General features: G+C 42.1%; 1 protein-coding gene across 1 annotated transcript; it reads right to left on the reverse strand.

The window, feature by feature from the left end:
* Window positions 1-340: 340 nt before the first annotated feature.
* Window positions 341-27,194, reverse strand: hsd17b12a (hydroxysteroid (17-beta) dehydrogenase 12a). The gene is made up of 11 exons (XM_074678623.1): window positions 26,861-27,194; window positions 11,137-11,183; window positions 8,970-9,045; window positions 7,263-7,370; window positions 5,904-5,968; window positions 5,774-5,818; window positions 5,328-5,362; window positions 4,478-4,559; window positions 4,320-4,385; window positions 3,130-3,279; window positions 341-1,654 (listed from the first exon to the last, which is right to left on the reverse strand). Exons 1-11 carry the CDS (start codon window positions 27,036-27,038, stop codon window positions 1,514-1,516), a joined length of 993 nt encoding a protein of 330 aa, XP_074534724.1. The 5' UTR covers window positions 27,039-27,194; the 3' UTR covers window positions 341-1,513.

Genomic DNA, 27,194 nt, shown 5'->3' on the forward strand with positions numbered 1-27,194 from the left:
ATTTCTTGCAACACAATTCATATTCTCTTGAGGTGTATTGCACATACAGAGGGACAATATTAATGTGCCTCAGACCTATACGGTTTCTACTTTTTTTTATATATAATACTTCTCTCTAAGTAAGATGTCACGATATACCTATGAAAGAGGTCTATTTTTTTGTCTTAGTCAAATTGACTTGAGTTGAATTTAGGAGGACCATTTTCCTGACTTTTACAGACTTATAGTGAAGTAGTTGATAGTTTAACCAAAGCAAGAACCTTATAATCTTAATTTATCTAATCTTATTTTCCTCTCGAAGCTGTTGTTGAAAGAAAAAAAGAGTAGTCGATAATGTGGTGTATGCCAGAGATTTTATTAACAAACCATATAAAACAAAAGTTGCAAGCAGTATAAATGTAAACAGCATTTTACATGAAGAAATTTCAATTTCTAAGCATATTAAAAGACTCTTTACACAAGATAAGGATTCACAAGGCAGCTCAGTTTAGGCACAGGTCAGACCAAGTCATACAGAGTTTTCAAGCTGTGCATTAACTTTGTAATGAGGATAAAGTTCTTTACTTTGGAGCAAACATTTGATCCTAAATAGGCAACAACATCTCCAAGTAACAGTGAACCACAGCTTAGGATTTATGTTATTCTTCACCCCTGAGAGATGAATGGTAACACACAGAGGTTTTTTCATTTTTTTTCTACAAAAGGCAGAAATTGGAGCAGCTGTTTATTGTGACATAGCACCAACTGATTTACATCCTCAGCACATTTTTAACCAGCAACACCCGCTCATTGAACCTGACCACACCAGGCATTTATATCAGTAGAAAGGCACGTCAGTGTAATGCAACAGTGGAAAATAAATGAACGTCTTTGGCTTAGAATAAGTTATACGTTGGTGCAACAATAACCCACCACAGAGTATCATCTTAAATATAATGCAAACACACAGTATTATGAAAAAAAGGTAGAAAGAGCCAAGAGATCAGTGAAAGTATTATGAGATGAAAAGAGTAGATGGTGCCATCTTTAAATGGCTGATTGATTTGTAGACAGGTTGAAATCTTTGCTTAAGGTCTGTCTTTGGCTCATATGTTCTAAAATAAATAATAATACATACATATAAAAAAAGATACCCACCACCTTTATCCACTGCTTACAACAGCAGGGTTAACAAATCACTTATTTATGGCTTTAGTGTTTCCACCAACAGTGTCAGTGACAAAAAAATATTATGTCCTTTGCTAAGAGCAGCATTTTATTATCTTTTCAGCTCCTGCCTTCTTTGGAGATCTCTGTCCAGAGAAATCACATCAGGGCTGAAGTTTTACTCGTCAACACAAAAGTTGCGCACAAACAATGATGTGCACATTAACCAAAGGTGAAATCTCAGGCAACCCTGGAGGATCAACCGCACAGATACAAACACAGGCAAGCTCTCTCTTTTTTTTTTTTGCTTTAAATGTCGCAGCAGGTGAGAGCCAAGCCGGTGCCTGCAGGTTTGTCGGCCGTCTTCTTATTCACTTTTCAAACTGGCTCCGTTCTTCTGCTCGCGCAGCTTCCTCCGCTGAAGGTACCCGGTGCGCTGCAGACGGTTCATTCTGGCTCCAAAGAAGATGACGAGGTTGCTGGGGACGAGTTTGGTGGTCACCCAACCCTGTGGTGGAGGAGAAAACACAAGATGCATGGGTTTAATCTTCGTCTTCCTAAAGGTCCCATATTATGCAAAAAACACTTTATTAAGTGTTTTAGTGAAATTTGTGGGTCTTTGGCTTCCTTCCCAGCCCACAAAATGTGTTATTTAATGATAAAACCTGTACTTAGTAGTGCTTGTAAATGTAAAATCCTGGCCCAAAACGAGCAATTTCTGGAATTTTTCTGGGATTTGCCGACGTCAGCAATTCCCTTTTTTGACCAATCAGAAGCAAGTCTGACCTGATTGGTCCACAGGAGCAGAAACCCCCGAACCCCCTCCCCGCCCACTCCCCTCCCCAGGAGGAGAATGCCAAGTTGAAGAGCCATCACTGCTTTGTTTTTGGCTGTAAACAGCCACATAATTCTATGCACAAGCTTCCCATCTCAGAAGAAGACAAGACTAAGTGGCTGGAGTTAATTTATCAAGGAAATGTGCCAGCTACACTCAGTAAAACTGTGCATGTGTGTGCTAGTCACTTCACGGCCGACTGCTTTTCCAACTTTGGACAGTCCAACAGAGGGCTGGCGAATAGACTGGTCCTGAATCCAGGCGCATTACCAACCATCCACCAACAAACCTCGGACCCTGGAAATGTGAGTATTTTAAATGCTGTGTGCTGTGGAGCAGATGTAAGAGCTTTTCCTCAGTGTCCCCCCCTGTCTCTGTGTTAGCTTCAGGATGCTAACTTTAGCTGCAGTTAGCCTATTGATTTTGTAGCCTGTATTGTTACTGCTACTTTTCTAAACATTGTGCACTCGGAGCTTGTGGCGCCGCTCTCAGTGACGCTGAAGAGCGGGCGGTATCAGCGGTGGCTCATTTACATATGAAGGCCACGCCCACTAAATCAGAGCGTTCTGAACAGAGGGGCTATGAGAGCCTGGAAACAATGCTGCTGCGCTTGATTTATTGGCTTTTTGGACCTAAACATATTACTACCATTTCATGAAGACATCAATGATCCATATTAAACTGCAGAAAAGAAGCAGAATATGGGACCTTTAAGTCTTATCCTTTTGCTATTTTAAAAATCACTTTTGGACCACCCTTGTTGAGAGGTTTTTGCTTTTATGTTTGATTCAAAGTGTTTTATTTTTTTCACATTTCACACATTGTTTGGTTTGTTGTTGGTTTTCAGGGGTGCAATCATATATAATGAAAAAAAAGTTATGCTGCCATAATTCATAAGTTAGCAGTCTCACAGGTGTTGGAAAGAAAGCACAGCTAAATAACAAAACAATGTAAATCAAACATCACTACAAGTGTTTTAAATTTTATGTTTTTAAGCAGTTGAAGAGTTCTTTAAACTGTTTAATGTGTAAGACAGCATTTAGATTGTAATCTTGAATATACATCAGTGTTTTTGCCACAAGGGGTCTAAACTCAGCATAAGAACATTATCAAAGTTTCCTCTGTAGTTTGAGTTTCCTTCTTCTTACCATGACAGCGTGGGGGAAGTAGCCGTTGGTCTGACTCTGCAGACCCACAGTGGTGAGCTCTGCTGCAACGTAACGCTCTGGGGTGGGTTTGTCCAGGGTTGGCTTCCTGATACGAGTCATTTTGGTGGCCACGAAGAAGGGCAGCACGCTCTGCAGAGACACAAAGGGAAAACAAATTTGATGAATCAGACGATTAATTATATAGCTGTGATTCATGACTAATTTTATCTTAAGACTCTAGAGCAGGGGTAGCCAACCTGTGGCTCTTTGCCTTTCAGTGTGTGGCTCTTTGATCCATTCATGAAAAAATATATATATAGTTATGAGTAGTGGTGTGCTGATCAATCTAAACTATATATATATGGATGCTAATGTTGGGATCAGTTGGGATTGATACTTAAGTTTCAGTTTCTCTTCTCTAGTTCGAATTTAAACACACTAACAAACACAGTAAATCTCGCTTTGAAAATTGGAAATGTATTGATTTTCATTTTATGTTATTTCGTTTATGTGTGAGAGGAAGTGTATTTGTAAGACCCTGTGTGTGATGTGGCTCTCTATAGTACCGGTTGGTCTCTGGTAGGTCATCACTGCTCTAGACTACGGTCTAGACCTGCTCTTTACATTTTCCCAACATCAAGATAAGATGAGCTTGTTAAACCCATATTATTAAAAAGTCTCCCAGTGATACCGTTTCTTGTATTCAAATAAATCCTGTGTGATAAGAGACAAAAGTTCTGCAAGGATCATCCAGTACATGCAAAGTAAAACACAAAGCGATGGAAATGATCGAACGTCTGGTGAATTCAGGTGAAAATCTCTCTTCAGGTTTACTGAGGTGAACCTGCAGTGCACGTTGCGACCACAAGGTGGCGCATGAGTGACTTTTACATGGATGCTAAAAACAGAACAAGCAGGCCTTGTTTGGAGCAACAGTTTAAATCACCTCTGCTGCAAAAAACAGACGTCGAAGGAAAAACTTTGAATTAAGATTAAACTTCATGAGCCTTGAGAAGGGATTGAATCTGGATAACTTGACAGAATCTAAGGATAATGAGGAGGAGAAATCCTGCAGTGGGCAGAAAGAGATGCAGATTGTGGGCCCTGACGTGTCCTCACAGCTGACAACACCTTTGAAAAAAAAACAAACCGCAGCACAGAGGAGGAGAGGGATTAATCCCCAAACTCACCTGAATGATGATGCCCTGACGCCTGTACTCCTCCTGCAGACCACGAGAGAAGAAATCCACGAAAGCCTGCACATAAAAAGAAGATGGGTCAGTTTAGCAGAAGCAAAACAAATCTCTGATTTATGTTAAAACTGTTCATAAAGAAGTCATGCACACACCTTTGTAGCAGAGTAGACTGTGAGCAGAGGGACGGGGTACATGCCGCTGGCAGAGGAGATGTTGAGGATGACTCCTTTAGACCTGGGAGACACACAAAGAGGATTTATGACGTTAACAACAGGGCTGCAGAAATGTCTCAGTTTGCATTTTGTTTTGGTGTTTTTGTGGCATGAACAGATTGCTACACATTGCTCATTTGGCATTCAGCATCATGGAGCGACCCTGCAGACATCGTCAGGTTTAGTGATGCTGCTGTAACACTTCTCATGGCAGGGATTTCCTCAGGATGTGATCCAGTAACAGAGCAGAGCCTGAGTTGCTGCTAACAGGTATTTTCTCGCTGCAAATCCTCAAACTTTCAATGATTTTTCCAGGCCAGTGGGAACCCTGTGTCTATACACAGTCAGCACACACACACACATACACACACACACACTAAAACAGTGTGGTAGTGGCCGTGTGTGTTGCCATGGCAGCCTGTTGCTGCAGTGATGTAGTGGAGCGACGCTCCAGCCTCACACGGCATCAAATGTGCCTGCACTGCCATTGGCTAACCGGGGTCACATGGGAACAGAGCAGCCAATGGGGTGGGAAGAGCACTTTGTGTGAATTGAAAGCTTGTCAGCATTGCGAACAAAGGAGGAGAGGAAAAGAGATGCAGTGATGGAGAGGGTTTCTCGTCCTCCTTTTCAGTCAGAGTCACCTTTATGAGGTGAAATCTCCTAAACCATGATCTGAAACTATGAGTTTAACCTTCATTGTCAGGTTTTCCAGCTTGTGCCACAATCCCTCATTCATAACAACACTGCAGTCATGTCGCAAAACATGGAAGCCAATCATTTAACTCACCTCTCAGCCATCCTGGGCAGCACCAGACGGGTCATCTAAAAGAGAACAACACATGCTCTGTTATCAAATATCACAAAACAGTGACACAAACTCATCAGGGAGACACACGGTGATAAGGAAAGAGTTTAAGAAATAAGTCTAAAAGTAAGGAGACAGAGAGAGACATGCAGGGAGCGACAGAAAGAAAGAGAGTTGCGTGGGTGGCGAGTACAGACAGCGTTGGTGTAGTCCACCGTTGCTTTGGGAACAACTGAGACACTGCAGGTACCGTGGTAGAAACAGCAGAAAGAGAAAGAAGAGGAGGAGGAGGAGGAGGAGAAGGACAAAAGAAGGGAAAAGTGAAACAAAAACTTTCAGGAGAGTATGAATATTCAGTCTGCAGTCACTGAAGCTGAAAGTTGTTGGGAATATTTCCTCCTAAAAACAGCAAAGATGAGCAAACTCACCTGGAGTACTGAGGTCATGTTGACGTTGATCATGTTTGTGATGAACTGGAAACACAAAAAGTAGCTTTGCATTAATGAATGAATCTCAAATCTGAAGAAGCATTTGATTAAAGTGAAATAAAACACTCACATTGTCCAGATCAGGGATGTGAAGGAAGTATTCAGGGTAAGGATAGGAGACGCCAACGTTATTGACTGTTAAAGACAAAAAGAGAGAAGAAGGAACAATTACTTCACTACTTTACACAAGAAATCTGATGCTAGAAGGAAAAACACCAAGTTTAATTTCTACCACAAGGTGGCAGCAGAAGCAAATGAGTGAAACAAGCCTTCACTCCACAGCCGACTCAGCCACACCTTACAACCAGAGCACAATTGGTATCATAAAAAAGGACACAGAGTTCCTAAAATGTTCGTCTAAAGAGTACAATGTGATCTCCTGAGTGGAAACGTGCAGCGACGGAAACTTTGGAGCAGCTTGAAGCACAAAGCACGAGCCATGACGTCAGGGAGGAATCAGAGTCTGAGAAGAGTTTTAAAACAAATGCACGACAGGAACGGTCAAACAAGTTTCCACAACCTTAACACTCTTCAGCTTTTATCACCTGCTCTGAGTTCTGATGACTTTGAACCAGCAGCGCTCACTTCCTGCAAACAAAATATGTAACATGACCTATTTGTCGCATGCTTCAAGTTCATCTTGTTTTGTCTAATCTGTTATCTCTGCAGCAAAACGAGAGAAGCAGTCAAGTAGAAATGCTTTGTTGCATGTACAGTTTTCACATTCTGTACTTGAGTATTTCTTTTATGACAACTTGAGGATGAAAAAGCCAGGTGCACAAACGTCTGAACTTTTAACTCCCTACACTCCCAACTGCTGGAGATTCAAGTTATTAATCCCTGAGGGGAAGCAGGAATATTGCTCTCAGGATGTAAATGCAAATGTCGTAGAGAAAGGCTGCACAAAGAAGAGCAGTTAGAGGTCAGGAGCGTTTAACAGTTACTGTCCAATCCTTAAGTCACATCCTTAAAGACTGAGTCAGAAGTCAATTCATCATTTGAGACTTGAGGCATTTGGGAGGCAGAGTTGATAGTTTTTGTTCAGCATTTCTGCAAGCAGCCTCGCAAACTCTGAGACAGCTTAAAGGCAAAACAGATGACACCAATGTATAATTTCTTTGCATATTCAATCGACACTAAGATGAAACTGCAAAAGGAAGTGCAGAGTAAAGTTTATGCTCCATATTTGCAGGAAACTTTGTGTTTTGCACAGAAACATCTCATAGTTACGTGAGCGACTCTCCATTACCAACTGAAATAAAAATAAGAAGTAAAGAAAAAACCTTTGCTTCTACTTTTCTGAGCTGTTGGACTCAAGTTTTTCCTCCTGAGGTGAGAACGTGTGCTTCTTCTACAGCTCTTTAAGAGACAAGCTGATGCTGTAAAAGTCAGTGCTGGTAACTTTTAGATAAACAGTTAAAGCTCTTACCCAGAACACCGATCTCCAAACCAGCGAGTCCCGCCTCGATCTTTGAGTAGATGTCTGATTTGCCAAAGTCGACTGCGATGGTTTTGGTCTCTACGCCGTACTGCTCCGCTGTGAAGAAAGACAGATCAGAGATGAGAGGAAAGACACCTTGGAGGTAGATGCAGAAATGAGAGTGGTGTTAATCTGTTTGATTCTTGTGAGTCTGAGAAAGCTCACGTGCAAGTCCCCTAAAGTTAAAGTAACAACACTGTAAAAGTTGAAAGAGCTGACATGGGTCATAAAACAAAAAAATGTGGACAGAAACTCAGTCGTTAAACGGTCATTTGTTGCATTTTTGAGCAAGAAAAGTCACATAACATCTCTGCTTTCCTGGGCTACACTGTTATGCCTTCCAGCAAGCAAAAGTTTGTAGGATGACTCCCAAACAGGAGAACATGAACGCAGCATTAGCGTGATTTCAAGTGTCAGCAGTCAGGGATCATCCAGGGCGCTGACAGCAGAGTGATCCCCTGTTTGAAAGCCCTGAATCCAGTCAGTGTCAGGCCTGAACTGAGGAGGGCACTGCGTACCAACAAACCAGATGAACCATCTCCTCCTCCCTCCTCCTCCTTTCTTCCTCGGCCCTCCCTCCGCTCCCTCGTCATGTTTGACGCGCCTGCTGCAATTAGAATTTATTGTCCAAAGACTCGTCTGGCTGTTAGCTGGTGGAGGGAGTGAGAAGAGGAAAATTCCTGGGATCTGCCTCAATGAAGGCCAGTGTGTCGGTGAATATTAGAGCTGAGACCACATCCAAGAGGAGACAAAGCAGGTGCAGGCCCGGGAACTAGACCCAAGTTATTTTTAGCCTCTCTGAGTGAAATTAAACAACAAAAGCTGCAAGCGTTTGATCTGAAGTTGCCTGATTCTGGGGTGGTTCAGGGTTGCCAGGTTGGTGCCATTAAAGGTCAGCAGAGAGAGGAACATTTGAGATAACCAAATCATGGGTGGGGCAGGATGGGGCGCCCTCTTCCACTCTAAGGAGGGCGGCCTCTGTTAAACTAATCGTGAGGGAGGAGTGCCAGAGTTTGGCACCCTGCTCGTGACTACCCATCAGCACCCTCTGTGTGGACTGGAATCACGACAGGGGAAATTGCGCTGTGAGAGACGTCAGAGACAGACGGAAAAAGAGCAAGTCAGGAAGAGGGCACTATTTGGACGAGGGGGGGCTTTCAGTGCTCAAATCTGGAGACAGGCCAAGTTTTTCCTCTCATATGGACGCTTGTTTTCCTCTGGTCTGAGAGTTTCTTTGAATTATGATGCGTCTTTCTTCATGCTGATGAAGAGGAAGTAAAACACAACCTGCTTTGTCTGCTGCATGTTTCCAGGACACCAAAGAGCAGGAAGCAGGTTTGCATTACGGTTTTTAAAAGATTAAATCTAAATGACGACACCGCCAACAATCCTAATGTCTGGAAATCAAACAAATTATCCGCATTAACTATTTTCTTTTCCTCTTTTGATAAATTCTCAATCCACATATCCAGGACACTCCCTGCTGCAAGGCCCAGGAAACCCTGTAGCTGACCAGGTGGGAGGTTGCACGTCAGCGCCTGCCCAAACACACATCCTCATCAGCCCACTCGCTGTGCTCTCAACCCAGAACAGGTTTCCATGATGTGCTGCAGACACACACACACACACACTCTTCCTTCTTTTAAACACACTTACCAAGTGACCTGGCCACGTCATCCAGCTTGTCCTGAGAGCGGCTGATCAGCATCATGGCGAAGCCTCGACGGGCCAGCTGCAGAGGAAAGGAAGGTTAGTGATGGACGACAAAAGAATTTACATCATTATTAAACACATTAAAGTTACACATGGTAGGAGAAAGGAAGGAAAGTCTTGAATTAAGCTCAAAGAAACTGGACTTTGGTTAAGTTTACCTCAACTTTACATGATTAACTTAAAGAGAAGGGACGACAAAATGGAGATTTATCCCCTTTTCTCTCTGAGGCACACGTGTAACAAAGTGGGGTCAGCAATCACTGATCGCTGACCCCACTTTGTAAGATGTGTACATCCATAAGACCCACTCTCTGGGCAGTACAGCAGTTGTTTTTCTTTACGAGACTTTTCAGTTTGATCTCTTTTATAAGGATTGTAATTCTGCTAATTTGTCAGTTTGAAAACTTTTCAGAATTTGTTTCTTAAAACCGTTTCAAACTGGGGTGCAAAAATGTGAAAACGCACAACATATCGGTGCACAAAAATCAGGTTGACTCGTGCATTTTAGATCTGAACAGCTGATTCAAGCACTGCAGAAATTAAGTCAGATGGTTGCCGTTTCAACTGAAACTCCAACTGCAACACATAACTGTTCTAAAAGGTGAGAGGACGCCTGAAAAATAACCTGAAAATGAAGCAACTCGCAAGAATTTTAAGTAATTGTGAGCTTGTTTCCTGCAGAGAAATAATGATAATAAAAATAAGTAATAATAAAAGAAAAGATAAAATAATAATAAAAATGAAATATGGAAAATAAAATAATAATATTAAAATAATTAAAATTAAATAATGATAACAAAATAAAAAATAAAATATAAAAAATAAAATAATAATTCTGATTAAATAATTTAAAATAATAGAATAATAAAATAATTGAAAAGTAAAATAAAAAAATAAAAAAAAATAACGAAACAAACAATAAAATATAAAAAATAATAATAAGCTACATTATACAGCACTTTTCAAAAAAAATAAAAAATAAACAAAGTGCTCTACATAATAAAAACCATCAGTAAAAAGAAATAAAAGAGAAGAAATAAAAAGGTAATCAAAGAGAAATGTGAGAATATAGAATATAGAAATATAAAAGGCTAGAACCACTATCAAATAAAGGAAAGGAAACATCTGTAACATAAAAGCAATCAAAGCAATAAAAGATTAAAACAATAAAAAGCAACAAAAGGTAAGCTCTCCCCATGGAACTGTCAAATAAAAAAGTTAAAAATAAAAATAAAAGCAGCATTTTGAGGATTAAAACACGCTCAGCTAGAATCTCAAATAAAAGCACATCTGTAAAAAAAAAAAAGTAGTGGTAAGTAAAGTAGAGTGGTGAAAGTGTGTCTTGTCTTGTAACAAACTGACTCTCTTCTTCTTTAGCTGCTTTAAAGCATCCCATACATGTCCACACAGCTTTATGCAATAAAGTGAACTGTTTAGTAGTGATGTTTATTAAGTTGCTGAATCCTAAAATCCTCTGAAGAATGCAAAAAGTTTGAGTTTGACCAAGAAAAGAAAGCCATGTTGTGGTTTGAGCTTTTACTTTAAGGCTCTCTGATTGTGAAAAAGCCCTCCTGAGATTTCCTCAGACCTTTGCTGAAATTTCATGTCTATAAATGAAGTAATATGTAAAAAATGTAAGAGAGGCTGTCTTGAAGCATCGTATTGCATCCTGACTAACACGTTTCTGCATAACTATTAACAGGTCTAAAAACCCTGCATGCATCAAACACTGTAAAATGTTGCTGGACTGTTGCGTGACAAGCAGCTAGCCCCACTGTAGCACCGACAGCATGAGTCAAAGGCCCGACATGACTACATTATACAGCCGCACACCCACACAAGTGGAGCCGAACACGTGGCAGGGTAGCCCCCATTCAACGTGTGCCTGTTACCCCGGAACCAGCTCCTGACGACAAACCTGGATTCAAGTGTGTGTGCATGTGTGTGAGAGGACTCTCCTTCACGTTAATAGGCCTGTAAGAGCTCTCCCCTACCGAGGTCTGAGTTAACACACTGTGTGAGTGTGTGTATGTGTGTGTGTATGCATGAGTCATAGCTTTTTTTTCTCTCTTTGAAAGAAATGAAATAAATAAGGGTCCAGGAGCCTCACCTCCTCCGCATAGGATTTCCCGATTCCATCAGTGGCTCCAGTCACAACTGTAAGGAGACAGAGAGAAGAGAAAGAAGGTTAGCACAAGTTTTTCCACAACTCTGACAACGTGTGGAGGAGCAGGGGTCAAATCTGTGCATCAATTCAGAGTTCCTGTTTGTCCAAACAAGGACGTTCACATCATGATGCCCTTTTCTTTGAGGTCAAGTTTTAGCAGAGCTTCTTTTGGGGCTTGACTTGAGTTTTTGCATAAATTTAGAAGCAGGAATTGGAAGAAATACAATGCAACTGCACATTTAAAGAGTTAAACATGCAAACATTGTAGTCAGAGAGGGGTGGCTTTGTGTTTTGAGTATCAAACTTGAGGCAAAGAGGGAAGTGTGCACAAAGCTTAAATGCAAGAAGAGTCTGCAGAAGTCAAATCAAGATCCTGCAACACTGCTCTTATGATCGGTTTCTTTAGTCGTGCAGGTCAGAGGTGTGGCTTTAATTGAAGAGTACATCTCTCAATGCAATGTTTGCTGCAACAACAACAACACCCAATTCCTCCTTTGCATACCGTGTCAGGCCCTTATGGACTCACTTTCTGCACACCTGACGTCAGCCGAGTCTGTGGGATTAACACTCAGGATTCAGAGATTATAACAAACTCAGAGGTAGGACTAAAAGCTGAAAAAGGAAATGGTTTACGTAGGGCATGGATGAATGTGATCAAAACCATCAGTTTGAACCCAGGTGAACTTCCTCCATTCCTGACTTTGACCTCAAACTCCTCTGATCTCAGCGCCGCAAACCTCCCAGAGTGGCATGATTTTCTCCTCTCTGACTCATTATTTGGCACGACCTGCTGCCTTCACCGTTTCGGTTACTGTTGCATCTTGTGAAACGCAAAACAAAAACAAAGAAGGTGCACCCTGATACGCGCCTCTTTGTGCAGACTTCCACGACGCACCTTTCACATCAGGTTTGTCGGCTTCCAGCTGTCAACAGAGCTGCTTAGAGCCCCGGAGCTCTTCGCAGGTGACAGATGGGGCAGTTATTTGAAGGCTTTCAAGTAAGCAAACCCATCAGCATGCACGCCCTGTCGTACTATTTAGGAAAGCCTCTCTGTAAGCTCCACTATGACAACTTTATTCATCACTCAGGTTTGGTTTCCTGCTCACAAAGCGTCCATTCTGGTTTTGCACAAAAAGGCGAGCGTGCAGAGTGAATTAAGAGACAAAGATGATATGGATAGAAGCTGTATCACAGGAAAAGAGGCTCCAAAGACAAAAGGCAGGGCGGAGATTGTAGAGCTAGGAAGATAAGATGGCATACATTGCAGCAGAACAAGGAGACGAGACGGTGTAAGAGTCACAAAGAGATGTTTCTAAGATCATTTCGGTGACGTCTTATTAAAGTCGGAGGAAAGCGTGGATGTGGACAAAGAATTTGGCGTCCATGTCGTGGGGAGGAGGTGATGTTCTTCTTGTGTTCACAGTTCTCCTCACCTTGTCAAGCAAGCGGGGCTATTTTTAAACCTTCACTGCCCATCAACCCCAGCTCCTCTTTGACTGACAGAGGACGGGGGAAAGGATGGATGAGAGTAAAAAGGAGGAAGAAGACAAAAACAGGTGGCGTTTATGTCGTGGATGGATTGGGGGTACTCAAACACACATGAATATATTATTAGTGAGGCTTGATGAAAGATTAATAGAGGTAGAGGACATTCTCCGGCAAAGAGCTGGAGAAGAGGAGGAAAAAGAGACAAGATGAGAGAGAAGAGGGGGGATGCAGGGAGGAGGGAGTGATGACTAACATGGAGCTGGAGAAAGGAGGAGGGTGAAGTGGGGTAGGGAGACGGAGGGGAGGGGAGGGATGAGGAGGGATCCTAGGGGCGGCTAAAAATAGAACTGGAGCGAAGCAAGAGAGCGAATGAGTGAAGGAGAAAGAGACAGAATAGAGATGGCGGTTTGAGGAGGAGGAGGAGGAGGAGAGGGGTGAAGAAGGGAGTGAATGAGAGGAGAGGAGTGAGAGACAGAGAGGGGGAGAGTAGCACAAAGTCAAAAGTGAAAAAGAGAGCAGAATCCCTGGTTATTTTTAAACCTCCCCCCTGTGTTAAGAATGAAACGCTCCGTGGCAGAAAAGCCTCAATGGGCGCGGGTCGTACCAACTCCAGCTCTGGCTGCAGATGAAGGTGGAGGCAGACAGGGGTGGGGAGAGAAACATGGGGCTGCAGAGGAAAATGGCTGAGGACGAGGAGAACACAAGCACCTCAGTGAGCTGAAACATGACGATTCAGGGTTTCTTTGTGGTAATAATGTAGAGAAGCATTAGCAGCTACCACGCTCGTCTTTTGTAAGAGTTTTCTTCATGTTGCAATAAAACACACGTTAACTGATTGAATCGAGGCTGTATTTCAGTCTTGGTTTGGCCATAAAAGTCTCACTGACAGCATTCATTACAGACACTACATCATGTTAGTGTCATTGGAAGCTGGAGGCAAATATTTCTCCTTTTATACTTCTGCAAAGCTGAAGCGCAGCAGAAAACGATGCCTTACTTTGATTTCTTCTCATATTTTAGCATAACACTTCATGAAATGCATTAAAATGCTGTAGATTTACATCATTAAAGCAAATAATGCTCCCTTAGTGGGTTTTTTTAATATGAAGTCACATTTCTTTTCCTTCATCATCAGCCTGAAAATTGGGGGCTGTGTTTTTCCGTAAGGCGATGAAAGTAAGTTTGTCACGCCATTAACTTATATTTCTAAGACACTTTATGACCTATTTTTTTTTTAGATTTAATAGAGAATAAAGGGTTTTTTATACCTCTTTTTGCATTATTGATCAGTAAATACAATCTGTTATTCAAACCTGTGAGTTTTTCCAGCTTCATTTATTCTAAAATTTTGCATCATTGTCTATCGGGTGAAAATTAAAGCACTAAAACTGAAGTTACTGTCATTTAACAATGCTTTCTATTTAAAGCTGCATTTTAGGGATGCACCGATACCAATCGGTGGTATCAGTTATTGATGATGTATCGGTGCCCCAGCGCTCTTTGCTCCTTGGTTTGAAATGTTGCCTCTGATGCACTTTCTTTGTTTTTTGCTGCATTACCAGTCAACAGGGTATCAAAGTTTACATTTAAAAATAACTTGTGTAAATTTTGAAGAATTGTTTTGATGGTAAACATTTATATATTTTCATAGTTTAAATAAATATTAACATCAGTTATTCCATCTACTTGTTTTTTGCCTTTTACCCAAAACATTACCAGTCTTATCCCACAGTAGGGCATGCAGGTTATTGTTTAACACTGATATCGGATCGGTATCAGTTGATACCAAAGCCCAGGTATCGGTATCGGAACCAGAAAAGGTCTGTATTTCTACACAATCGACATAAAAAAGTTCAAGAGAAAAGCAGAAAGAACACGAGTAGGGATGGGTACCCAACAGTAAATTCTACCCTCCATTCCTTTTCCAGAAAATGATCTGTGACCCTGTCGTACCAACCAGGTGTTTTTTCCCAGGGATTTCACCAGTGTTCTCTCAACACTTGTCGGTTTTAAGAAAGGTAAACTCGCCGGGGATCGATAGAGCCTCCGGATCAGTCCAGAACAGCTGAGAAGATGCTCCGGTGAAGTGTTATACTTCAAGATCGCTGACTGGCTCATTTCACCGTCAATCGAAAAGGGATTCGGCCTCAGACAGATCATCCAATCATCATGCAGAAGCCCAGCGTCCAGGCCAGCCCACTGCCTCATAGACCCCCAGAGACGCTGAGCGTCCGATGAGCAGACAAAGCCCAGCGTTTATCCAATGACCGTCCAGTTTCCACAGTGGAACAACCCACTCTACGCTTCCCTGCTGAAGTCAGAAGACGCTCAGCGTCTGACTGAGTTAAAGCGCTGAGACGCTGCGGGGATGAATGAGAAGGAGGTGGAGCCAGTTACCTGTGATAGGAGCTGATTCTGAACAAAAGATGAAGGAATTCTAGCACATATAATCAAATGGTACCATGTTACAGTACCTAAATGCATCCTCGTGGCTGAGGGAGTAGAAGAGTAGGCAATTTTCCATGCAGGACATGAACACAGTTTATATATTGAGAATAAATATGTTAAATTGAAAAACTTTGACAATTCATTATCAAACAAATTAATATTTACTTCCACATGAACACAAAAAAGTACCGAAAACTGGTACCCATCCCTAGACATGAGTGTTTACATCAACTGCAAGACCACGACCTGATTGGCTGATGGAAACATTCACAAATTCATCCTTCAAGAGGAAAACACATCAGCAGGACATCAGCTGGCCGCCTACGAAGTAGAATACCAACATAAGATGCAGGAAAAATATCCACCATCAGCAAAACACAGCCTCACATAAAGGTATGTGATGGTTCCACTTCAACGACTGACCTCAGGAAAGTACGCTGTTCAACAATCTCAGAGTCATCTCACTTTTCAACGCCGCGTTATTTAGGACAAAATGCTGATGTAATCAGCTGCTGGTGGTATTAAGTAAGCGTGCAAGCTTGGCCGTAGAGTCTGACAAAGAACGTGACTGAAGTTACCCAAGACCAGGACGAAAAAGCTTGTAATGTTCAGAAACAGGTTTCAACGAAAAAGCAGAAAAAAAGCCTGAAAACATCTTCGACACCTTCCAAGAAACTACAGGCCACGTCAGCTGAACCTGAAATCGAGGAAGGACAAAACCACACAACAAATCTGACAACCAGACGGCCCCTCGGTGCTCAGACTACATTCCTGTCAACTGGGATTACTAATCCAGCCTAAAGAGAGGCCCAGTGGGATGCTGCTTATACCTGCATGACTGAGCTACAGGTGCTAAAACTAACACCTGTGTGTGTGAGAACACACACGTACAACATCGCTGTTTCAACTCTGACCTGAGAGCAGAGAGCGTGCAAGAATGTGGCGAGGATTGAAAACACAGGAACAGAGTCACTCTTTGAACCTGCAGCTGACAGAGAAGAACGTGTGTTACGTGTTAGATTGCACATGTGTTCAGACGGTGCATGCCAAGCATTTCAGGAGGAGCAGAAGTGACAGTCTTCACTTTGTTATTGGATTCTTTAAAAATTCTCTGTATATCAAAAATTTGTAAGGAACTTTGTTACATCAGGGTTTAACGATCCTAAATAGTTGATGCAATAATCTAAGTTTGAAACAAAACAGTGTTCCTCATGTTTCATTCCCACTTCTCCCATCATATCACCTTCATATCTTAATGATTAGGAAGATTATATGGGTGATAGGATGAGATAGGTTTGATCAATTTTTTAAGACACTGGAAGAAGTTTTCACGTTGTGTTGATTCTGCTGCCCCCTCTGGATAAAATCGGTACTGCATGGATGTGTCTCAAATGAATGAATGCAGATCTTTTTAATCACATCTGTACAAAAAAAAATCATTAACTGTAATTTAACAGCTGTATTTTGTCAACTATGATTTATGATCCACTGTCCCAGTGAATAAAAGTCTTAATAATGTAAACATGCACATGGTTTTACTGTGAAGTCCTCGAAAATTAGAAGAGCATTCAGGCAATGGTACAAATATTCATTCTTTAAGTGAGCAAATCCCTGGTTGTTGACTTCCAATGCCGATATCAATTATTGATATTGCTGTTATGACTGATAACCAATATTTACCGATATCAATATCGGTATTAAAAATATCAATCTCAACACAGATGATGTGTTGCAGTAGATCTGAGAAAAAGAGCGGCGCAATCGTGAGAAAAGACGACCATGGAGAGGATCAAAGGATGGAGTGTCTTTGATAAACGTGATCAAAAAGTATGTTTTGTCTGTTTTTTGGATCAAAAACAGGAAGAGAGTCCACTCTTCTTAGGTAGTTTTGAGGTTTACATAGTCAAGAAAACAATATTATTTGGGTCTTGAAAGATAGTTCAAGATGCTCTGAAAACAGTCGGCAGCTAATGAGTAAATACCGGCTTACTCGATACCAATATATATTGTGCATCCCTACTTAGAAAATCTGTTCACTAATCCTGCTCTAGCATCAGCTGAGAGGACAAAACTTAATATCTAAAGAAAAAAAACTCTTCCTGTTTGTACACAGAGACACTTCAGGGTCAACTCCAACATCCCACCTGAGCACAGGCACCAAACTCAGGGACGACCCGTGGCATAGGCAGTATAGGCAAATGCTAGGGGTGCCGGCAATCATGGGGGCGCCAGCGAGGCAGGCCCTCATGATAAGATCATTAGTGAATGATTTGATAATGATTTTTTGTATAAAAGAATTTCCAGACTTATATTCAGTTATGTTACAAAAGAATCCAGCCAAACATGACAATAAGCTAAAAACAAGGCCACTAGATGAAATCTTACCCAGGGCACCAAATTGGCTAGGTCCGGCTCTGACCAAACTCAGAACAAAGAAAAAACAAAGTAACGTAATTTCATGTTGAAGGTCACAAAGAGGTATGAGGAATACAGTGAGACCAATCAGAAACGAGTAAAGACCCCTCACAGTGACTTTAAGCAGATTATCTTATTTATAATCAGGCTGAGCTGTTGCAGCTTGATTACACTTAAAGTCTCAGTCATCAAAATCCAAATAATTGTGGGAGGGATCTGCGTCTTCTGAAAAACCGAGGTCTGCCATCTTAAACATGGAGACATTTTGGAAAAGATCCCTCCATCGACTTTGGAAACATCTATATAAAGACAAAGACAGAAATAAACACTGAAAACATCAGAACTTTAGTGATTTTCCACTGACTATAACTCTCCCAACGCCCCCTCCCCTCCCTGAGCCTGATGCCCCCCTCCCAAACCCACCACCACCAAAATCCTCGTGCTGTACTTATGAATGACTACACTCCTCCCACTCATTATATAATAGTACCGTTTTCTGAATAAACGTTGTCTTGGGAGTGAGTGAGAGTGAAGTGTGTGTGTGTGTGTGTGTGTGTGTGTGTGTGTGTGTAAGAGGGGGGGTAGTACAGTGGGATGAGGACACAGAGTTCCTCCTGAGTCTTGAAACATTTCCGCTTTGCTTTTGAGAGGCCATCGGGCATCTTCAGTGCAACAAATGCAGAAACTATGAGATTCAGCTGCAGATAAGGTGCATGAGGAGTCAAGTGTGCAGGATTCAACCTGCACTGGATTCTGCAGGAGCATGATCCACCTGAACACGATGTCCAAAAATACTACCGTTCACTTCAGCCACACACACACACACACGTCCCAGTGCTCCCAGCAGGACTTAATTCCCCTCACGTGAGCATTGCATTACACACACACAGATGTAATGCAACAAAAAAGGCTCTACGCAAGCGTGCACGTGACTGACAGCACCACTGACGCTCAAAGACGCACACTGACAACAAAGGCTGAATGTGTGTTGATGGGGCAGCCACGTATGAGTGATGTCAGGAATAGAGAAAGGGGAAAATGGAGGTTTGGGAGCGGCAGTGTGTGAATTCATGAATGTATGCATGTGTGTGTTGGCAGAGAGGATGTGTGCACAGCTTCCTCTCATTCATTCCCCAGTAAACCCCCCCTCCTCTCCCATTACGACGCCTCAGAGGAAACTGGTCCACTGTGCCGGCCTGACGAGGGCGCACTAGCACTACATCTCCGCTGTGCTTAACGCTGCACATCACGTCCAGAGGTATTGACATCCCCCAGCCTTTTCTGTCTCCCTCCCTCCCTCCTCAGCAGTGGAGCAGCCCCTGCTGCTGCTGCTGCTTCTGCTGCTGCCTGCTCACTATTCTGAGGGTCTAAAAAAAGCAGCAGGAGGAGTAAAAATAGCAGCGCGCCTGCACTGCCTCGTCTGGGAGCTGCCTGCCTGCCTGCCTGCCGCAGCACCTGAATACCAACAAGATCTCCCATCACCATCACCACGGCGACCGAGCTGCTGCTGCATCCTCAGCTCTGATACCAGGGTGAGGGATTCAGGCTGGTTTTAACAAAATCTTTATATTAAGATAAACATGAAGTGAATTAGGAGTCATGTGAGAGAATGAAAACAAAAGAAAACCTGAAATTTATGTGACTTCATTGATCATTTTCAGCATAAATAAGGAAATTCTGACATTTTTTCAAAATAAAAGCATGAAACAAACTAGATCTTATTTTTCGTATGTCAGAGGAAGCTGGCACAGTCCTGACTATCACTTACCTACAGGGGGATTTGGGGGAAGATTTAACTTCTTATTCACAAAGACAGTGAGACAGATCTAAAAATGAGCCCACCACCCCCCAACCAAATCCCCAATTAAGATTCTCAGTGAGGAGAGACTGCGGTCCTTGTATGCCCCGCTCTCGTTACGTACTGTTATGTAATCTGTCGCACCCCAAACTCGCCTATCAACGAGCAGCCCCTCCCACCTCACAGCCGGGGAGGGAGGGATGCAGCACAAGATCCAAAGACAGCTACCCCCCTTCCCTCCACATCCACCACCACCACCATCCTCCTTTTCCTCTTCTAGACCAAACACACACATCCCATTCTCCATCCTCCCACCTTCCACATTCTTTCACACACACACACACACACACACACCTTTAAATAGCAGGGGGAGAAAGTCACATGGGTGATCTAAAAGTCGACAGAAATAAAGCTTGATCAGGACAGAAAGGGGGAGAAAGAGTGAGACAAAGAGAGGAACATGCACTTCAGAGTCGCCAAAGATAGCAGCAGCAGTATCTATATTTGGGTACGGAGCAAAAAATAGTTCCCCCTCCCTCCCTCCCTCCTGCAGTCACATGCTTTGTTTAAAAATCAATAGTTTCTTTCAGGACTTGCATTGAGACAAGGTGATTTTAGAGCAGGAAACAAAGTTTCCATATTTGACTTTGTGGCGTTTAAGGACAGGCTGTGCTGCGTGGAAGTTTGAGTTTCTATCAAGGGAGGAAGTAAAGTTTACAATCTGTCTTTGAGGGGGAATCCAGATCTTCTTTTTCTTAAAAGATAAGCACACAAATACAGATTTTACTGAAAAAATAAATAAAGAAAATTAATGATCTCAAGATAAACACTCATTGTATTTTGTGTGAACAATTTTTTACCTTAATATCTCCAGTATTGTGCTGTAAATAGCAAAGGATTTTGGGACTATTTCACTATCAGTCTGTATTTCTGTGTGCCTGGAAAAAACTGACAAAGTGAGTTAGTATGAATGTTGAATACAACATTTCCTCCATCAAAGTATCAATAATTCTTTCCATGAGGATTAAAATGTGGTAATGAATATATTTAAGTTAGGACAAACAAGTATCCACACGCATTCTGCTCGACTCTTTCTAAAATTTCCTCTCCAAAAAAGTTTTAAATGTGTCCTTGATCAAATTAAAGTAAAACTCCACCAGAATGTAAAACACTTCAAAACTTAGTTAAATTGTTAAGATTGTTGTTATTGTTATTTCTGACATCCTGATTTACGACTTACAGCGCACTCAACCAATAAACAGACTTCTAAGAAAACTCCATCCAAACCCAGAGCTTGAACCTCAGTGTTTGTGCAACAACCTCAGGTGTCTCTGATCCAAACATGACTTCATGCATTCTTCTTCTTCCCCTTCATTCGTCCCAGATTAACACACGCCAAACGCTTTGAAGACGGTTTCAACAGATACTCAACAAGTGACCGAACTGCCTCTCTGGCATGTTGGACTGCAACCAACCAACGTAGGAAGGTGTGACCCCGCGGAGACAGAGAGAAAGGGAGGTAAACAACCCAGGACAAATATGCTGGTGGTCCAGTATTGAGCAGTTAGATCACACAATAGAGCAGATACACCTCACACAGGAAGTGCACGTGTGCAGGGGTTGGTGTTTCAGGTATTCTGCTGAAAAGAGGTTGTTTTCAAGTTGTTAAACTCATGTTTGTTTCAGTTTTCTTCACCACTCTACCACAAGAATTACCTGCAACAAGTTCAGAACGCACAGTGGCAGAAAATTCACCTCTCATAACAGTCTGTTTACACCTGATGTGGAATGATTGATGGTTTCAGATCAACCTGTTTGCAACCATGTAGGACAGGCTACTTTGGTTTCGAGGATCAAATTTGAAATAGGGTGATGGATTTCTATATCTGGCCTGTGAAGGTGAAATATTAAATGTGTTGATGTGTTAAAAAGCAACTTTAACCTGTGATAGGATCCTGCAAAAAGTAGATTGTTGGTTTTAAAAAGCATAATATACAGTTATGTCACCCATTTTCAGCCCCCCTTTCAAAAAAACAGACATATGACTGGGATTCACAGCCCACCGACTAAATGACAAACCTTCTCATTATTAAAAAGTGTGTTAAAAAACGAAACATCAACATCATCTCATTAATCTTTACGATAAAGTAAGTATTTTTGTGCTTAATAATAAAACAATTAATCAAAGAGACAGTACAGAGTGGGGGTTGGTATGCTAGTGGAATATTATTAATTAAAGCTCCTGTGAGAAGTTTTTCAATAGTTTTAGAAAAGACTGAAATCAAATTAGGTACCTCTTCATTATCCTAAAAAGTTAACAAGACCAAAATTGGAAGAGGGGTTATTTCTGTTTTTGCATTTTTGAAATCTAAACTGCTGCGAGGGGGGTAGGTGTCATGCTAAGTGAGTTCATGTTGCTTAAAATAAAAGCATATTTTAAGAATCTACAGCAAATATTGCCAATATGATACGTTTGATTTTGAAGGGGCCAAATTCCAGCTTTATCCACAGGGGGCGCCAAAGTCATCACAGCCTTAAAGTTCTACACTGGAGCTTTAAACATCCTTCCAGTTTATATTATGAGGATAGCAGCTTGCATTTATCTTTTATCACACACAAACGTTTATCTTGAGGGTTTACAAGTTGTAATCGAACACATGAAAAAAAAAAAAAAAACTGTGAAACCTTTAACATTAAACTGTTGTTATCTGACTTTTCATGAACTAAACTGTAAACCTAGAAAATAGGGGTGGGCATTGGCAAGAACCTAAATGTGCAACCTGCAATATTCTACACAGTTAACTATTTGATTGAAAACACTTAACACTTAAACTACTGTGACATTAAACTAATGTTGCAAAAAAAAAATGATTGGGTCAAAGACATGGTCAGTTGGCGAAACTGATAAATGTCACGTGATGTATCCAATTTTACTCATAAAAAATGCAATTTTACACAAAACATGACTATGATTCTGATTATATCAGTCTACTACACTGTAAAAACTAAACTTAAAATGAATTTAAAGTAACTGACCCAAGAAAAGAGAGAAAAAAAAATCATGCTAACTGCATCAAAACCCACATCATCAAGTTTAGAAATACAGTATTTTGAATATATTCTATGGCGCCATCTACTGCAGTGGAGGTGTGGAAGACGTATCATATTTCCAACTTTCCTAAAATATACATTTTTATTTTAACAAAAATATAGATATTAAGAGTTTAAATACCATTTTTTATCAGAGGTCAAAGTGTCATGATATATTGCCGTATCAATATTTTTTCACTTCTCTACTAGAAAAAATTTGCTAGTGTCAATTATTGCCAGCTGCAGCACGACTCATATCGCATTTAACCTGGTTTAATAAAAGGTAAAAAGACTGACAGTAGTAAATTATTGTTTCTTTGTGTCCTGTGTCCTCTGCTGCAGATCAGTTCCCTTTGTGTAAAATCAAAGATGAATTTAGATATCCAGAAGCTTTGACAAACTATTCAGGGTCAGTGAGAGAAATACTGTAACTGTGCTGCCAGAAAAAAACAAAAGAAGCCAAAGAGAAGCTGCAGGAGCAATTAATGTCTAATATTTTCAGATGATTATTGAAATAAAATCAGGCTATTTTCATGTGCATTTATAAATTATCTGAGGGTTTTTCACGAGGCAACACAAGCAGGAGATGAAGAGAGGAAGATGGAGAATGTGAGAAAAATGAAAAGCTAAAAAAAGCGCTCAGCAGGCTCAGAGGAAGATGATGGGACTGTAGACTCAAAGAGAGAAACAGATACACACACCAGCTGGATGGAGAGATGGGTGAGGAGGGGGGAGTGGGAGGAGGGGAGGGGAGGAGGGGAGGGGGAGGCATGAGAGAGATGCAGAGGATTTTTTTTTCCTCTACCCAGCATCCCTGGCTCAGGCACGTGTCACAGAGCGTGTTCATCACATGAACAGCAGTGTTCTCTCTCCCTCTCCGCCCACACACACACATTCACACACACACACACACACACACACTCTCTGGCTCATACAAATCACTAGGGGGAAGCACATTCACAAGGATGAAGAAGAGGAGACCCTGCCTCAGTAGAAACACACACACACACACACAGATACATCTCATTCACATGTGTGCATGTTCCTCACCGTGAATGAAGCTTATTCCTATTCATAAAAAAACACTAAATCATCCTCATAGGACGAGGATTTAAGCCGCTGCTCTGCTCTGATTGGCCCACCGCTTGTGTTGACAATCCCACACGCCTCAAATGTTTATTTTTGCAGTCAAATCAAACTCAACCAAATTCTTGCGTAAGTGCTGACCCAAGTCTTTGTCACTCCTGTGCGGCTGCTGATGAATGGCTGCATCCCTCTTATATAATAGCACCATTTTCTCAATAAACTCTGATGTCAAAGGAAGGAGGAGGGGGGGCACTTCCAAGGCGCATGTCACATCCCCACCACCACCACCAGCACCAGCAGCATGAGTGGAAGCAGCAGCCCCCACCCTCGCTGAAAAAAAAGCTCCCTTTGGTCTAATTTACTTCTCTGTAATGGAGTTTTACGCACACGCAACAGAGCAGACACTGGCTCCCTTATATAATACAGGATGCTGTGGGCTAAGAGTGGAAAGAGCAGAGAGGAGAAGCTCAGCTCTAATACACGTTAAGAGTGGCTTCAATGGAAGTAAAAACTGCAAAAATGTCACCAACAGATAAAAAATGTGCAGATCTCCACAAAAAAGAGTCAGAAAATGTGCAACCTGGAGCTGCATTATTGCTAAATCTGCATGCACATGATTTAAAAAAATCTTCTGCAAGACGAAATGTGTCGTTTTCATTTAAATAGTACTTTAAGATTTGAAAGAAACTGAGCTGCAGACACGGATATGTCTTTGCAAAAAGAGGGGAGGGTGAGTGTGCAGTGTGGAGAGGCTGGGGAAGCCACTGTATCTCAGGCTGCAGTTCCACTACTCTGCCACTAGGGGTCTCACGCACTAAGGGGAAGACCAGCAGAGGAACTCCAGAGAAATCCCTGCTCTGTCTGTCCTCTCTGTGCCAGTGAGAGCTGCACGGTGAGAGCAGCAGCCATGAAAACAAGAAAAACTCTCAACCAATGGTTTTTAAAACTAACATCAGCCACTTGACCTTGTGAGGGGAGGAAGGGGTTAATGTTATCTGACCCTTTCATCAGTTACCAGGCAGACTTGGAAACAGGTCTGACCAGGAAATGACGGTAGTCTTATGTGTTGCGACAGCAGACGATTGCAAAAAGCACATGTCCGGAGGATGACACACATTTTTGAGAGCATGACACTTTAGGAAATACCGGTGCAATGAAGTGTGATGTCTGGGAGTGCTTATTTTCTAGATGTTCCAGCAGAAAACACTAATTCCTGAAACTTTAAGTCAATAAATGTAAATTGTTTGGGGGTCTAAAAAACTCATAAGCGATTTAGGTGTAAAAGAAGTGCATCAGGTTTTAAAATTACGCATGACGCAATGTTGAAATATCCTCCACAGGCTGAGAAAACGACGTCAAAAAAGCAGTTAACGCAAAAATCGATCATAAAAGTGATGAGAGAGTTTGATCTTAACTCTAAAACTTTAACATTGCCTCATCCAAGTTTCTTCCTGAGCAATAAAACGAAAGAATAATATAAAAAAGAGGAGGTCTGACGTGTTGCAACAGGTGCGTGCGCCTCTGTGCTCAAGGTGGAGACACGCACTTGACGCACTTGAAGAAATCACACCACCGCCAAAACCTGGTCCGACCTGCACATCTGGTACAACCAGCTGAGGAGGACACCTCATCCTTAGCACACATCTCTCACCTCCTCCTCCTCCTCCACCTGTTCTCTACATGCCATAGCTCCAACCGTTGTGATTGAAAATTAACGTCAGACTCGTCAGACTGGTGACAGCAACTGGTTTCAGGGAGTGGCATGCAAGTTCCCAAGACGGAGAATGCAAGAATAATGTGACCGCAAGGAAAATTTAGAAGGTTTCTTTAACCCTTTGGTGACTGAACTTGAATTTTAATCACTGAAACTGAAAAAGTGAGGGCTCACATTTGACCTATTTTGTCTGATTCAACAGAAAATCTTCCTCTCTTTAAAAGAGAACACTCCAAAATGAGGGTTAAAGTAATCTGGGTTCTTCAAAAGTGCAGAAAGAAAGGCACAAACAGGGGTTTCGGGGTTCTGCAAGTGGAGGGAACAGAGGGGGGTGGGGGTATCACACTTTCTATATGACCAATGGATGACGAAGCGATGAACGAGCGCATGACTCATCGGTGTGCTCCGGTATTCCTCCGCATATTTCAGCACAATCACAAAAAAGATATGTACATTACTCATTCCTAAAGACTCCTGCTCTTGCGTCACGCGTTTCATCTCCTCTGATGGCGCAAAGGGCATCAATTAAACACCCCATTCACAAAAAAAAACACGATTTGGAGGCAAAGTGCGTCACGGTGCAGATAAACACATGGGTTTTTTCTCCACATAGATCCCAAACATACATTAAAACATTGCTTTTCATCTGGTTTCGAGGGTTCTAAATGAAATATTATCAACAAATCCTGATGAGAGTTGGAGCACTCGGTAGAAAATGCGCAGCGAGAGCCTCCAGACGCAGCAGTCTCCTCAAAAATAGGAGACTAGAGAACTGGGTCAAGCCATGGCAGGGCGATTCCTGAGAGACTAGGCTCTGCTGAATCAAAATACGCAAAGATTTCACAGGAAACTCATCTCTATCAACCAAAGCAGGGTGAAAAAGTACACCAAAAGAGAAATTCTTACAGGAATGTGTTATCTAACAATATGTAGGGCAAACGGATGAGACAAGGTGATGTGACAAGCAAAAGCGACGACACAAGCCAAAGCATGGCAAAACACCGGCTGGACTCTATCAGACACAAAATGATGCTCAAGATGAGTCAAAATAAAGATAAATCAGCACAAGCTGGCATATATTTAAAAACAGAAGCCACAAAATGATCAGGATGTAGGTCACGTTTTAATTGGGCATACGGGTTTGTCCTACATCATGCGGATGGGCTAATGTGGTTCAGTAGTGCGCTGCCTGAGAGCTCACCCACATAAAACAGCTCTGTGAAAAGTGCGCATAGCCTGCGCAATTTGGCTCCTGGCTCACCAATGTGGGGCATCCCCCTGCCGCTCCAAATGTGGGTGAAAACGCTGACTGAAGCCCCTGAACGCAGCAGAAGAAGACGCTGCTGTGTTCAGGGAGGACAAAAAAAAAAAAAAGAAGAAGCTCCAATTGAGCTAATAAGGAGACTGATCCTGCCAGTCAATCAGCTGCTTACCTGCGCTTGTTACGCAACACCAAACTCCCATTTGAATTAAGCAACAAAAACGCAGCTCCTCTGTGTGCCAAAGTCAAGTTTTAGCCCCATAACCTCATTCTGGTGTTTGCTCGTCGAGTCCACCTGACAACTCCTGAGCTGCCCTCTTCGTGACCGTGATGTAGGTGGCGTGAAATTTGATGTGACCCAACTCACCTGCCCATTTGCCCAGCTTCGTAGACAGCAGCTGTCCGTTCCCCAAGACCCAGATCCTGAAGCCAGAGAGCAGCCTGTAGAGCAGCCACAGCGTCAGGGAGGCCACAGTGAACGCACCGACCCAGAAGAGAGGCGTCTCGGCCCTGCGGAGCGTCTCCTCAATGTTCATCCAGCTCATGGCAGCAGTTCTCGGTGACTCGGCGTGTGTGTGAGAGTGTGTGTGAGGAGACCTCAATTTTAGGCAATGTGCTCTAATTTCCAAGCCACAACGTGAGAGAGAGTCCCTTTATAAGGAGGTTGTAGCATCACACACACTCCCCCAACTCCCCCAACA

Source organism: Halichoeres trimaculatus, unplaced genomic scaffold (genome assembly GCF_033239565.1).
Source record: "Halichoeres trimaculatus isolate MK-OKI-2021-1 unplaced genomic scaffold, fHalTri1.1 fHalTri1_scaffold_10, whole genome shotgun sequence".
NCBI classification, from domain to species: Eukaryota; Metazoa; Chordata; class Actinopteri; order Labriformes; family Labridae; genus Halichoeres; species Halichoeres trimaculatus.

What these genes read in the sequence shown, in the direction of transcription:
- hsd17b12a (XM_074678623.1), bottom strand. Translation starts at nt 27,038, where the DNA reads ATGAGCTGGATGAACATTGAGGAGACGCTCCGCAGGGCCGAGACGCCT. An exon ending in GAAGCTGGGCAAATGGGCAG is followed by an intron (nt 11,184 to 26,860) that starts GTGAGTTGGGTC and finishes GTCTCCTTACAG; the next exon opens with TTGTGACTGGAGCCACTGAT. An exon ending in GGAAATCCTATGCGGAGGAG is followed by an intron (nt 9,046 to 11,136) that starts GTGAGGCTCCTG and finishes TTTCCTCTGCAG; the next exon opens with CTGGCCCGTCGAGGCTTCGC.